Here is a 15,541-nt window from a genome sequence, read left to right on the forward strand (position 1 = left end):
CTTAATAATTGCTTCCTCTGCGGTTACCATTCATAAATGATTGCTCAGAACATAATGTGCTGCCCTTTTGACTCCGCCAGCAACAAGAACTGAGCAATCTGCTCTGGTACCTTTGAGGTCAAGAGGAAATGGGAAATGGATGCCATCAGCCTTTGTTTACAAACCAAATTGACATAACAAGCGAGGTGGTAGAAAATTACATGTCTCAAAATACAGAAAAACAATACTCCATCGAGACCTTGAATTAGACAGAAGAACATCCTTAAACAACATGAGCTTGAAGTCACAAACAGATTAAATTGATGCACTCATGTTTTTTGTTAAGAAAAGCAAAGAACTCCAAATTGAAAATCTTATGGACAGCTGAAAATGGGATGAGTGATTTTGCAGGTGCACTCCATTTAGGTGTATTCATCTACTGTTTTGCGTGTGTGTGCATGTATTTGTGCGTGTTCGTTTGATAAAAGCTTATGAAGGGTAAGCTTCTTACAGTTACTTCCCTTATTCATCTATTGCTTTGGGTGTAGTTGTATGCATGTGTTCTCTCACGTGTGTCAATGTGTATGTGTGTCCACGTGTGTGTGTGTGTCAACGTGTATGTGTGTCCACGTGTGTGTGTGTGTGTCCACGTATGTGTGTCCACGCGTGTGTGTGTGTATTTCCACTCATACCTCCGCAAGCTGCTGTAGAGATACAAGTTCCCTAGTGCAAATGGACTTCTGTCCTCCGCGTGTTTCAGTGTACAGATGTTGTACAGTTTGGGTCAATCACAGTTACAAATAAAAGATAAAAGTAAGAATACCCTTCATAAGCTTTTATCAAACATCAAACACACTGTTAGACATGCAAATGTACCAAGGTTATTCAAAACCCAGAAGCTGATTGAGTGGTAAGAGAGCCTCATGAATATGCATGACACCCCTAATTACTGTATTGGATGAAAGACGCCACACGTCTCTATCTCCTGGACACCCCCCATCTCCTGATCCACTCAACAAGAAGACATGAATGGCCTCCATTAATTCACAAGGAGAGATGGATCCATGTTTTCTAGTTCAGGATGGGTTTGGGAGTAGTGGGCCAAAACACAGATGTCTTTGTCTGCTCTTCACACTCCTCATGGCGTCTCTACATCACATCTGTATTTCCGGTACATTATCATGCCTTACTAAAGGTGGCAATCCCACAGTTGAAACGATTACCGATTGCCTCCCTGCCACTGTTTCGGTAAAAAGCGGAGAAATGTGAGGAAAGTGTGTAAGGTCAACAATTAAATATATTTTCTCATATTGTTCCAATATTTATTGGATTGGAGGATCCAAATGAAAGAACTTCTGGGTCTGTGGGTATCAAGTGTCTCCGGGTAGGAGTGCTGATCTAGGATCAGGTCTCACGGTCCATGTAATCAAAATGAATTGTGATCTAAAAAAGACACAACTGATCCTACTCCGATATGCTTGATGCATACGGCCCATGGAGACATCAATATTGTGTTTGTCAGAAGACAGAAGGATGTTAAATAAAACACAGAGATGAACTAGTATGACACCTTGTGGTGGGTTGTTCTTAGTACATGTCTCAGCCTGTTCCTCGCAACAGCTCACCCACCTTACAGGACCAGAAGGAAATTACACAAACTTATATATATATATATATATTTATTTATTTTTAAAGTGGGGGGAGAAAAAGAGAAAGAAAAACATATGCAAAGATTTGCCCTATTGACTTTACAACATCATCAAATGAGACTCTTGGGTTAAAACTAATTATTTATTCCATTCAAATATTTGTATATTACATGTTAAATAATACAAACACTGTGCTATGAATATTCTTTCCCAAAATTCCCAGAACCTCTAAAACTCGGAACATATGCACACAAGAACAAAGACACTTGGAATTGAGTTTTCTACACCGGGGAATGAGTTGAATGGGACATTTTATACCCATTCTATACCCTTGTTGGTACAAACATTTCTTAGCAATTAACAGAATTTCATGAAAAAAAAGGCATTTAAAAAAGACATAAAAAATAATAATCTTGGCCTACTTTTCATGGAAAGTTATTGGACACCGAGTCCACCGAGACAGGCAGGCACAACAGTCAAGTAAGAAAAATCGATCACATCTTGATTGGACATAAAAAGGACTTGAGCGTGTAAGGAAGGTACTCCTATGGCTTGTGCCCTATACATCGAGATACATCTTAGAAGCAGGTGTGTGTGTGTCTATGTGTGTTGATCAGACAGGAAGCTTTTCAGGGAACTGTGATACCAAACTTTGATTCCCTCTGATCTAAGCAAACACACATGTACATAAATCCACAGTGTGACTTCCATGTTAACGAATCAGTAGCATGTTCAGTTTAAGGACACAGTCGATGATCTCATAATGGAACATGGATTAGTGCACAGTAACATGGGGAGGGGCTTGTACTGAACTGTAGCTCCACCCACTGGCAACCTTGGTTTAGATGGAAAGCAGGTTTTTTGGTGAGGTGTGAACTGAACGTATTGGAGCTTGCATCCTGGATGTAAGGCTAATGGCAGTGCGCGTGTTGTGTTCAAACCCCGGTTCATTGGTCAATTCAAGGCAGGGTAGTAGGGACATACAATTATCGTGGGGGTGGCCCGTTTGAGTCACTGGTCATTCTCATGCTGAATCCCAAACCAGTCCCTTCCCCTCACCCCTCCATTTGCACTTTCACACTCATCATATGAACAAGTGTCCCAAAGCTGAGGGTGTGACAATGATCAGCCCCTTCGATAGCCACTTCGACCAAGCCAGCAAAGCTGCCGGTTCCAAAGCGAAGAGCTATTCCAACATGTAAACACAATATATTTTGTACAATTTCATACAAAAGAATGGAGCATTTGTTGTGCCCGATTTTATATCTTGTAAAATGACCAGGGGAATTTGTTCATTTGAATTTTATGCTCTTATTATTTAAATGACTTGAATTATGCAATTCATGTATGACAAGAGTGTGTCTCGAAGTTAATGGTTTTATTTAATCCCCTCGCCACTCTGGGAGTTTTGTCAGCAACACGTGACTACGTAGGGCCATGAATTGGTAGGGGTGAGGTATAGATGGTAGGGGTGAGGTATAGATGGTAGGGGTGAGGTATAGTTGGTAGGGGTGAGGTATAGTTGGTAGGGGTGAGGTATAGGCGAAAGGCTGGTTTGAGATTCACTGGTACTTTACCTCTAAGACAATGCAGACAGAGAGTTAGTGTTTGGCGAACGCCTGGATCATTTCAACTTAGGAATGATAATTATCTCGTAGTTGCCTTCCTTGCTTTGAAAATACTAAATAATGCACTCTTAAATTACTTTTAAAAAATGTAATAAAAAAATTCTCCATATAGAAATAAATATTTCTCTGCACTTAAGCCAATTAAACCTTAAACTCAAGACTAAATCAATACAGATAAATATGTTAAGCCACCATCTAATTCATGAGTCATCCCATTAAATACAAAACAAGTCTTAACTGATACCATCTGCCAACACAACGTAACTAATAACCCACATAGATACAGGCAAAGTCACGGGACGATGCAAAAGTAAAATAATAATTTGGCAAATCAGTTTTATTAAAGGGGATTTGTGCTTGGGATGATAAAATACAATTCCTCTTTGACCAAGTGTGACCCTTCGCAAATCCCTCAAGAGTGAGAGATAGAGACATTGGGCAAAAGCACTTCCAGACTTAGAGACTTCCTCTGCCTAAAACTGTCAACATCTTCCACTCCTTTCAAAACAGAGTGGCTTGGTCGGTCTCAAAATCCTGTCTTTTCAGCTCTCTCTTTCACTGTTTAAGATTCCTCCGTTCCACCACCATCCACACAAGTGCTACTGCAGACTCTTCAGGATGCGTCCATAGCGGAAGTCGTAGACGTGGCGACACATGAACACCAGGTCGGGGTCGATGTCCGTTGGCACACAGCAATGGGCAGGGACGGCGTATTCGACAGAAGGCGGCACCACTCTGGTGGCACTTTCAGGGAGATCCTCCCCCCGACGAGTCTCCAAAGCACAATATCTGAAACACCAAGCCAAAGGACATGTCAAAAAGACTGCGCAAATAAGTGAACAAATGCAATGCAACAAATAAAATGTAATAGAATCCCACTCAACGTCTTGTGTCTCTCACATACTATTCATTCTCACACTCCATCTCCCATCAGAGATGAACAGACCTTACCTACAGTACTGTGCTAACGTCAACACGTAGCACTTGTCTTCAATGCAGGCCACACTGTTTTCATCCTGATGCCGAGATGCAAAAATTTCATTCTGGAAATGAAGTTGGGTGACAAGAGGAGAGAAAACTGAATCTCATGAACCAAAACAAATCAAATGTTGTTTGTCACATGCGCTGAATACAACAGGTGTAGACCTTACAGTGAAATACTGAATACAACAGTGAAATTCTTACTTACAAGCCCTTAAAAACCAACAATGCAGTTTTAAGAAAAAATAAGTGTTAAGTAAAAAATAGATAAAAGTAAAAAATAATTAAAGAATAGCAGTAAAATAACAGTAGCGAGACTATATACAGTGGATACCAGTACAGAGTCAAAGTGCGGGGGCACCGGTTAGTCGAGGTAATTTGTACATGTAGGTAGAGTTAGAGTGACTATCCATAGATAGTAAACAGAGAAAAGCAGCAGCGTAAAGAGATAGTTCAGCATATTGAACATACTGTATTTACATATATCAAAATATGTAATTTCTGAACGATCCCTTAATTACGTGTCTGACATTATCATCATAAAGACCCACGTGGGAAGATCTATACAGACTTTTCTGATGTGCAAACTGACTAGCCAAACCCTCAACCAATTCTAAAATATCAGTTTGCACACAGAAAAGTCTGCATAGCCCTTCTCAACTTCTTCATCAGGAAATCACCCTTGCATTGGGAATTCAAAAATGGTGCAGTCTAAGTTTTGATTTAATCCTAGCTGGTTATCATTTCAGAGACTTCCGTAAAGCAGAGCAGTAGCTTTGGTCTTCTCAAAGCCCAGGGTATTCAGCAGAGCACACTGTAGTAAAACATTTTACAACCCCAATGAAAATCATTTTTTTCCATTGGACGAGTTCAGCTAGTGCCTCCCGGTTTCAAAACGTTTTCTCCCTACTGAACACGCCCCAACTCTCTCTCACAGAGCATTGTGAATAAGGCTGCTTTTTATTATTCATAGCCAGGGTGAACAAAGAGTGTTTGTTCCTGGGGGATATTGACAATGGGAAGCCTGTACAGCCTATTTCTCCAGGAAATACATAATTAAATGGAAACAATGTGTTTGCCATCTCTTTTCCCAGGCTGAGTCTGAACAAACATTGTAGATGGCATCCACAGTGTGAACTGGGCTTTCAGGAGAACTCACCTCACAGTGTGAACTGGGCCTTCAGGAGAACTCACCTCACAGTGTGAACTGGGCTTTCAGGAGAACTCACCTCACAGTGTGAACTGGGCTTTCAGGAGAACTCACCTCACAGTGTGAACTGGGCTTTCAGGAGAACTCACCTCACAGTGTGAACTGGGCTTTCAGGAGAACTCACCTCACAGTGTGAACTGGGCCTTCAGGAGAACTCACCTCACAGTGTGAACTGGGCTTTCAGGAGAACTCACCTCACAGTGTGAACTGGGCTTTCAGGAGAACTCACCTCACAGTGTGAACTGGGCTTTCAGGAGAACTCACCTCACAGTGTGAACTGGGCCTTCAGGAGAACTCACCTCACAGTGTGAACTGGGCTTTCAGGAGAACTCACCTCACAGTGTGAACTGGGCTTTCAGGAGAACTCACCTCACAGTGTGAACTGGGCCTTCAGGAGAACTCACCTCACAGTGTGAACTGGGCTTTCAGGAGAACTCACCTCACAGTGTGAACTGGGCCTTCAGGAGAACTCACCTCACAGTGTGAACTGGGCTTTCAGGAGAACTCACCTCACAGTGTGAACTGGGCTTTCAGGAGAACTCACCTCACAGTGTGAACTGGGCTTTCAGGAGAACTCACCTCACAGTGTGAACTGGGCTTTCAGGAGAACTCACCTCACAGTGTGAACTGGGCTTTCAGGAGAACTCACCTCACAGTGTGAACTGGGATTTCGTCCTCCCTGTGTGTGTTCTGGGCGGTAGAACCAAAACAGGCTCATCATCATCTCTCCTGAGGACACACAAACAGTGCCATTTTCAGAGTGAGAAGAGGATTACCAAAGTCGAATTGAACATTTGATGTGGTGTAGGGAGCCCATTCATAATCATTTAAACTTTTTTTGTCACATTCTGTGAACTGGGCTGGGCAAAAGTTTGCGGCAGACAGAGCATTTGATTGCTGACTGGAATGCCAGATGGAGTAGTATGAAAAAGTACAAAACCTGGCCATCAGTTGCCTGGCACACCGTCTGTGCCAGGCAAGCTCACTTGAGTGCCAACCAAGTATTTAAAACAAAACCAACACTATTTGAAGAATTTTTTTTTAAACAGGCCTATAGTTTTATATCATCCATTTGTATCAGTTTAGCTATGTGTGAAAGAGGCAGAACTTCACCTGATTCGGGGTCCATCCACAGGGCTGAGATTTTGGCTATGTAGGGCAGAGACTTCTTCCTGGTACCGGAGCGCAGCAGGACTGTGTCTCGAACCCGAATGACCTCGCCGTCCCGCTGTACTCCTTCGAAACATTTGCGCAACACTGTCGTCTCTTCTCCCTGGAAACATAGTCAATATGTCATTGTTGATGGCACATAGTATTAGCATTGTTGTTAGCACATGGTAACCACCTGGTTATTAACAGTATTGTTAGCACATGCTAACCACCTGGTTATTAACTTCTTGGATATAGGGGGCGCTATTTTAGTTTTTTGGATGAAAAACGTTCCAGTTTTAAACAAGATATTTTGTCACGAAAAGATGCTCTACTATGCATATAATTGACAGCTTTGGAAAGAAAACACTGACGTTTCCAAAACTGCAAAGATATTGTCTGTGTGTGCCACAGAACTGATGTTACAGAAAAAACCCCGATAAAAAATCCAATCAGGAAGTGCCGCATTTTTTGAAACCGCCTCATGGCAATGACTCCTTATATGGCTGTGGAGGAGCTAGGAGTCAGCTTACATTTTCCACGTTTTCCCCAAGGTGTCTGCAGCATTGTGACGTATTTGTAGGGATATCATTGGAAGATTGACCATAAGAGACTACATCTACCAGGTGGTCGCTTGGTGTCCTCCGTTGCAATTATTGCGCAATCTCCAGCTGCAGTATTTTTCCGTTTGCTTCTGATGACAAGCCAACTGCCACCACTGATAGATTATCGAATAGATATGTGAAAAACACCTTGAGGATTGATTCGAAACAACGTTTGCCATGTTTCTGTCGATATTATGGAGCTAATTTGGAAAAAAGTTTGGCGTTGTAAGTGACTGCATTTTACGGTATTTTTCTTAGCCAAACGTGATGAACAAAACGAAGCTATTTCGTCTACACAAATAATCTTTTTGGAAAAAATGAACATTTGCTATCTAACTAATAGTCTCGTCATTGAAAACATCCGAAGTTCTTCAAAGGTAAATTATTTTATTTGAATGCTTTTCTTGTTTTTGTGAAAATGTTGCCTGCTGAATGCTAGGCTTAATGCTATGCTAGGCTATCAATACTCTTACACAAATGCTTGTGTAGCTTTGGTTGAAAAGCATATTTTGAAAATCTGAGATGACAGTGTTGTTAACAAAAGGATAAGCTTGTGTTTCAATATATTTATTTCATTTCATTTGCGATTTTCATGAATAAGAAACATTGCGTTATGGTAATGAGCTTGAGGCTATGATTACGCTCCCGGATTCGGGATTGCTCGACGCTAGAGGTTAACAGTATTGTTAGCACATGGTAACCACCTGGTTATTAACAGTATTGTTAGCACATGGTAACCACCTTGTTATTAACAGTATTGTTAGCACATGGTAACCACCTGGTTATTAACAGTATTGTTAGCACATGGTAACCACCTGGTTATTAACAGTATTGTTAGCACATGGTAACCACCTTGTTATTAACAGTATTGTTAGCACATGGTAACCACCTTGTTATTAACAGTATTGTTAGCACCTGGTAACCACCTTGTTATTAACAGTATTGTTAGCACATGGTAACCACCTTGTTATTAACAGTATTGTTAGCACATGGTAACCACCTTGTTATTAACAGTATTGTTAGCACATGGTAACCACCTTGTTATTAACAGTATTGTTAGCACATGCTAATCACGCAGTTATTGGAACTGTTATTAGCACATGCTAATCACCCGGTTATTGGAACTGTTATTAGCACATGCTAATCACCCGGTTATTAGCATTGTTTTTAGCACAGAAGTAAGAGTGGATGGTAATAATACCATACATACAGACAAAGTTTTCCTTTAGAGGAAATTCTAATATTCTGTAGCCTCAGCTAGTAATCTTGCAAGGCACAACCAGTATCTCTTAACACAGAGCGACACATACCACAGTGAAAACCTCCTTCTCGAAGGCCACGCCCACGGGCAGCCAGCCATTGGTTGCCCGGCGACGGGTGATCCTCTGCTGCTTGGCAGCTCCGCTGGCGGCAGGCCCCAGCTGATGCTCGTCTCGAATATGGGAGTCACCACATACCCCAGACCGAGAGCTGCTGGGTGGTTTTGCACGCTGAGGACACTCCCGGGTCACTTGCAGCGTAATCCTCGGTTGGCTGGGGTCCAATAGAGGGTTCTGGAGGTGGGGCACTGATTGGCCGGCTGGGGGAGCACTGGCGGTGGCAAGGCAGCCTTGTGTGGGGGAAACTGGGACAGAGGGGGGGTTGTGGTCCTCCAAAGGCGAGGAGTAGTCTTCTGTGAGGAAAAGTGGAACAGTCAGATACTGGAGTAATCAGTCTCTTAAACTCACATCTTACTTCACATTCATCCTCTCCTTTCCTGCCATGGGGACACTCTGTTTCAGTGCCACTGACGCTGTGTGCAGTAGAGATAAGAACACGATCTGTATCCTCTGTCTTAATTGTAGCTTTGAACCATGGGGCTGGCCACAGGGCTGGCCACGGGGATGGCCACAGGGATGGCCACAGGGCTGGCCACATCAGAGTAGCAGAGATAGCCATTTGTTGTGGCCTGATGGTCCCCCAGACAGGCAGTGTGGAATCAGAGAGCTGGCTAAGGATATTGAGAGTGATCAGGGGGAGGGAACATACATCTATCTGTACAAGCAAAAAGCTCTCTGAGACATTTACAAAGAGTACACAAGTAAAAAGGGGTAATAAAATCATATTTGATGTTACACATCCACTGAACAGCCAATATGCAGCACTGCCTTCAGGACGCGAACCAACAGAGCTGCTACAAGTTTTGTACAAGCATCAGTACGGCTTTGAAATGAAAACGGATGGCTGTGACTTCCATTTTTATCTTGTATATACCTTGTCAGCATTTGTATCCATTATGTGTTAATGTTGCTGTCTATATGTTCAAATCATTCTGTTATCCGACTTGACACAACTGAACCTTCTGGAATAATGGAATAATTATGATACTGTAATAGTGATGCAGTGGAGAGATGTTTTTTTAGTGAATAGCGTTTAGCCACCTATTATGCAAATATTCTACTTGTATATATATATATTTTTTACATTTTTTATTATAGCATTTATGTTACTTGCCTCCCATCATCTCAGTCAGCACTCATTTACCACTACTGTTTGTTCCTGGAAATCTAGGATTCCATCAGCTGATGCATGATTGGCTCTGTACACAATGGTAGTGGAGACGCTGTAATGTAATGTAGGAGTGTGTGTGGAGTCTTTGAAAACCCCAAAGGAATCAACCCACCACACTAGTGTAGTGCAGGTTCACCTGAACATTAAGGCCAGCTAGGACGATACAACAAATGTCACATTATAATAGACTCTCGCAATCGGATAGCTTGTGGTTAGTAGGAAATTAAAACAGAAGTCTCCATCACTTCTCTGGGGAAAAGGGTCCATTTCTGTGTCACATCAAAGCAGGCAGCTCAACAGAGGCAACAAGACATTGTCAAATACCAATTTACCTCGGCTAATAGCGCCTCTGAGCGGGCTAGCCAACGACACGCCATATTGATCTGTAATCAGCATACTTAAATGAAGTCATGAGTGCTGCTGTGGTCCCCGACAAATACGATCTGACCACAGACCAGCTGAGAACAAATTCCCTCAGTAAGAGTGGCCCTGTTCTGTCGTCATCCACTGCTCCGGAGGCAGTGACTCAAGTACTGTAAAGGGGCTATGGGACACCTGGCTGAAAGGACATGTGGAATCATTTCAGCCTGTCTTGTGTGTACAGTATCGAGCTCTGCTATAAAGCTTAACAAACACATATATATATATGGTTTGTTAAGCTTTATAGCAGAGCTCGATACTGTACACACAAGACAGGCTGAAATGATTCCACATGTACCTGCAAAACACCAGTCAACGCCAGCAGTGAAGAGCCGACTCCGGGATGCTGGCCTTCTAGGCAGAGTTGCAAAGAAAAAGCCATATCTCAGACTGGCCAATAAAAATAAAAGATTAAGATGGGCAAAAGAACACAGACACTGGACAGAGGAACTCTGCCTAGAAGGCCAGCATCCCAGAGTTGCCTCTTCACTGTTGACGTTGAGTCTGGTGCTTTGCGAGTACTATTTAATGAAGCTGCCAGCTGAGGATTTGTGAGGCGTCTGTTTCTCAAACTAGACACTCTAATGTACTTGTCCTCTTGCTCAGTTGTACGCTGGGGCCTCCCACTTTTCTTTCTATTCTGGTTAGATACAGAATGCGATGTTCTGTGAAGGGAGTCGTACACAGCGTTGTACGAGATCATCAGTTTCTTGGCAATTTCTCGCATGGAATAGCCTTCATTTCTCAGAACAAGAATAGACTGATGAGTTTCAGAAGACAGTTAATTGGCCATTTTGAGCCTGTAATCGAACCCACAAATGCTGATGCTCCAGATACTCAACTAGTCTAAAGAAGGCCAGTTTTATTGCTTCTTTAATCAGGACAACAGTTTTCAGCTGTGCTAACATAATTACAAAAGGGTTTTCTAATGATCAATTAGCCTTTTAAAATTATAAACTTGGATTAGCTAACACAATGTGCCATTGGAACACAGGAGTGATGGTTGCTGATAATGGGCCTCTGTACGCCTATGTAGATATTCCATCAAAACAATCTGCCGTTTCCAGCTACAATAGTCATTTACAACATTAACAATGTCTACACTGTATTTCTGATTAATGTTATGTTATTTGAATGGACAAAAAATGTGCTTCTCTTTCAAAAACAAGGACATTTCTAAGTGACCACAAACTTTTGAACGGTGGTGTATATATGACCACTGGGAGTAAATGGTGTTTGGTTGATCAGAGAGCACAGCTTGGCATCTCCAGACGAGTAATTACAGTACATTCTATTTACACAATCTGTGGTGAATACTCATTGGACCTACTCACGCAACTAATGGCTCGAGTGGCGGGCAGGGATAAAGAAACAAAGTTCAGCTCAGGACTGTAGATTTAAACCCCACTGGGCTTTTAGATCCCACTGAATGAATCCCTAGAACTCATAATCCTAACCCTAGAACACCTAATCCTAAACCTAGAACACCTAATCCTAACCCTAGAACACCTAATCCTAATCCTAGAACACCTAATCCTAACCCTAGAACACCTAATCCTAGAACACAAATGAACAACTTTCTTGAAAACTTTAGATTCTTGCCTCACCTGTGACATTTCTGATTTTCTGTATTCTAAAAAAGGTAAAAACATGAACATTTTCTCAGCAGATTGTAGCTGATTTGACTGATTGACTAAAAAAGGTCACTAAGCCATCTCAAATATGCAGTTAACACTCTGCAATCATCATGACCCATTCACATCATTATTACTACATATCTATAGGCATTTCTGCCTTCTCTTACCCAACTTGGTGTTATAGCTGCAGCTGGAGCAACCTGCATTATAGCAGCACCCCCTGCTGGCGAGGGTTGTTACTGATCTGTAGGTGTAGCGACTGATTCTGCAGGCTTCTCCATAGCAGTAGACCGGGTGGGAGATTCCTGAGGGGTGGGAGCCGGTCGGGGACAGCAGCTTGGGACTCTGGACCCCACCAGGACACAACGTGATGGAGGCCCCAGAAGAGGGCGGGTAGGGCATGGGGCTGGAGCTCATGGAGGTCATGAGGGTAGAGGAGGTCTTGTGGTGGGCAAAGTGGACATAATAGCCTGAGAAACATTGGTAAGGGTGGGGGCCTATGGTCAGGGCATGTGGGTGGGTAAGGGAACAGGGAGAGAGGAGGCGGCCCTTGGAGAGCGAATGCTCCTCAAGTTCGTTGTCACCGAAGCTCTTTTGGCCAAGGAACAGGGCCAGTCGGTGGCAGTACTCCCCCAACCTTTCTTGGGAGCAGCAGCATAAAGAAGGAGTCGCCTGGGTCTGGACTGGCTCCTCCACAGACTTCATCGGGTAGCCAAGGAAGGATCCACACTGGAAGTCAGATCTGATGGAGCCATTCCCCCCTGTAGTCCCCCCCCACTGTGGTTCTGGGTGGAAGTATTCCCTTTTACAGAGATTACAGCATTTCTGAACCAGCTGTGGCTGGAACTGGGATTGCCTGTGATGGATTTCATGATGATGCTGTTTCTTTAGCTTGATCCTCACTACCCCACTCAGCTGGTTGCAGTTGGCCTTGGCCCCCCGGTGTTTGGCTTTGAAGGAAGTGCTGGTGATCTTGAGCAAAGCAGCAGCATTGAGGCTGGCCTGACGCCGAGGGGTGGGACCATACAGACTCAGCAGACCCACATCCTCCATCTTCATAGTCTTTTGGTATGTTTTGGAACTTCCAGTTCCACAAATGTCTGATTTTGCCACCTTAGGACCACTTGGGGTGTTATGGCCCAAAATGATTGTATCCTTTGCCAGATTCCCATTGGAATGTAGCTTATTTACGAGTCTGGACCCTTGCAGATGTTCTCTGTATAAGAGCAGACTATTCACAGCCTCCGCGTTGAGAGAGGCCAGCCTCCGTTTGCGAGGTTCCACGACAGGTAATGTGCATAACACTTTTGATTGATTGTTTGGTTCCGGCGCTAGCCGAAAGGCTTTGCAGGTCTTTTGTCTAGACTTGCAGGGCTTGGTCCTTCCACGCACCAGGCTATGGCTCCCTTCTTCTTTGGTCTCTATTGGAGCTTCCAAGCAGCTCTCCTTGTCCTCATCACCGCTCGACTCCAGACGAGTGAGAAGGACTCGACAGTCGAGGCTGTCCCCCTCGCACAGATCCAGCTTCCTGCCCTCCTCCTCTTCCCACAGTTCATTGTTCTCCTTCACACTGCCTCTCTTTACCTCCTTGGGCCTCCCTCTTTTTAGTTTTGGCCGGGCTCCCCCCACCATGGCCTCTGCATGTGGAAGACCTACCTGCTCCCAGGAGACACTGGGGCGGTATCTGCATGGGTCATCACATCCCTTCATACAGACCCTGGGGAAGGAGACCAAGAAATCAATACATGGGGAGAGTTTTTTTTGTTGCAAAAACCGACATGACAATGGATGAATGCACAAAAAGAAAGTTTGTCTCAATACAGTTTATATTACGCCCATAAAAAACAGCTATATTTTATCTGCTGAAACACTGATGTGGTTGACCACATATTTTGCAACTGAATGTACATATTGACTTGTCATAAACACTTTGAATTGATAATGGTCAGAAGGATCCTGGTTTTTTTTTACAAATAAACTTGATACAGGCAGTGCCGAGTGTTGATACTGTCGTAACCGTACGCTCTTTACACGCCGTTTCAAACCCCTGTTTTGACCACTAGATTTATAATTGTCAAGAAATGTAATGGCCTTCCAAGCGTCTCGGTTTTGTTTTATTAAATCGTACTATTTGAAGAAAAGTCCTCTGGTCTGATGAAGCAAAAATAAAACTGTTTGGCCATAATGACCATCATTATGTTTGGAGGAAAACGGAAGAGGCTTGCAAGCCAGGTGAAGAGAAGCCTGTAGTAGAAACGAATAGTACAGAGAGGATATGGGTTTCAAAAAGCGATAAGGTCAGAAAGATACTGCTGCTGACTGACATAGGATCATATTGATGTAGGAATTACCCAACACACACACGCAATCTTATTTCCAGGAAAGCAAAATCTTGCCCTTTAACCTATTGTGCAGATCCAAGTGACTCATCAAACAAGCTTCAGATTCTACTTTATCTACATCCTCACAGAATAAATTGCAATAAACGTTTAGCTCTCAGGAAATACAATCACACTCTAGTCATAATGTTGAAGAGTGGATTGTCATTCACAAATAGGAAAATTGCCACTTTCCACAGTGGCCATTCATATCAAAGACTCCCGGATAGAAGTTGTTTTTTCTAATACTGGCTGCACTGAAACAAATCCTAAAACCTGAAATGACCCATAGTCTTTTGAAGCCTTATGATGACTTGCTTTCTCTTACGGCACTTAATCTTCTATCATACTATGAACTAGAGGTCGACCGATTAATCGGAATGGCCGATTAATTAGGGCCGATTTCAAGTTCACAACAATCGGAAATCGGTATTTAAATATATATTTTTTTACACCTTTATTTAACTAGACAAGTCAGTTAAGAACACATTATTTTCAATGACGGCCGAGGAACGGTGGGTTAACTGCCTTATTCAGGGCAGAACCACAGATTTGTACCTTGTCAGCTCCAGGATTCAATCTTGCAACCTTACAGTTAACTAGTCCAACGCTCTAACCACTTGCCTCTCATTGCACTCCACTAGGAGACTGCCTGTTACGCGAATGCAGTAAGAAGCCAAGGTAAGTTGCTAGCTAGCATTACACTTATCTTATGAAAAACAAATCAATCAATCATAATCACTAGTTAACTACACATGGTCGATGATATTACTAGTTTATCTAGCGTGTCCTGCGTTGCATATAATCGATGCAACGCAAGGGGATGATTTAACAAAAGCACATTTGCGAAAAAAAGCACAATCGTTGCACGACTGTGTACCTAACCATAAACACCAATGCCTTTCTTAAAATCAATACACAGAAGTATATATTTTTAAACCTGCATATTTAGCTAAAAGAAATCCAGGTTATGAGGCAATATTAACCAGGTGAAATTGTGTCAGTTTTCTTGCGTTCATTGCACGCAGATTCAGGGTATATACACAACAGTATGGGCAGCCTGGCTCGTTGCGAACTATTTTGCCAGAATTTTACGTAATTATGACATAACATTGAAGGTTGTGCAATGTCACAGGAATATATAGACTTAGGGATGCCACCCGTTAGATAAAATACGGAAGGGTTCCATATTTCACTGAAATAATAAATGTTTTGTTTTCGAGATGATAGTTTTCAGATTCTACCATATTAATGACCAAAGGCTCACATTTCTGTGTGTTATTAATGTTATAATTAAGTCTATGATTTGATATTTGAGAGAGCAGTCTGACTGAGTGGTGGTATGCAGCAGCAAG

General features: G+C 42.7%; 1 protein-coding gene across 7 annotated transcripts in view; it reads right to left on the bottom strand.

Moving 5' to 3' along the window:
* Positions 1–1,756: 1,756 nt before the first annotated feature.
* bahd1 (bromo adjacent homology domain containing 1) overlaps positions 1,757–15,541 on the bottom strand; it is a 44,593-nt gene continuing 30,808 nt past the window's right edge. For 5 of the 7 annotated variants that reach the window (XM_064928710.1, XM_064928706.1, XM_064928709.1 and 2 more), the window contains exons 2-7: positions 11,976–13,525; positions 8,512–8,873; positions 6,561–6,720; positions 6,097–6,176; positions 4,208–4,299; positions 1,757–4,045 (exon numbers count right to left, since the gene is read on the bottom strand). In XM_064928710.1, coding sequence (XP_064784782.1) covers positions 3,856–4,045; positions 4,208–4,299; positions 6,097–6,176; positions 6,561–6,720; positions 8,512–8,873; positions 11,976–13,518 — 2,427 coding nt within the window. In that variant the 5' untranslated portion in view covers positions 13,519–13,525 and the 3' untranslated portion in view covers positions 1,757–3,855. Of the gene's footprint in view, positions 4,046–4,207; positions 4,300–6,096; positions 6,177–6,560; positions 6,721–8,511; positions 8,874–11,975; positions 13,526–15,541 lie in introns of those variants that run through there. The other 2 variants (XM_064928707.1, XM_064928713.1) reach the window with 2 other exon arrangements.

Source organism: Oncorhynchus masou, chromosome 21 (genome assembly GCF_036934945.1).
Source record: "Oncorhynchus masou masou isolate Uvic2021 chromosome 21, UVic_Omas_1.1, whole genome shotgun sequence".
NCBI classification, from domain to species: domain Eukaryota; kingdom Metazoa; phylum Chordata; class Actinopteri; order Salmoniformes; family Salmonidae; genus Oncorhynchus; species Oncorhynchus masou.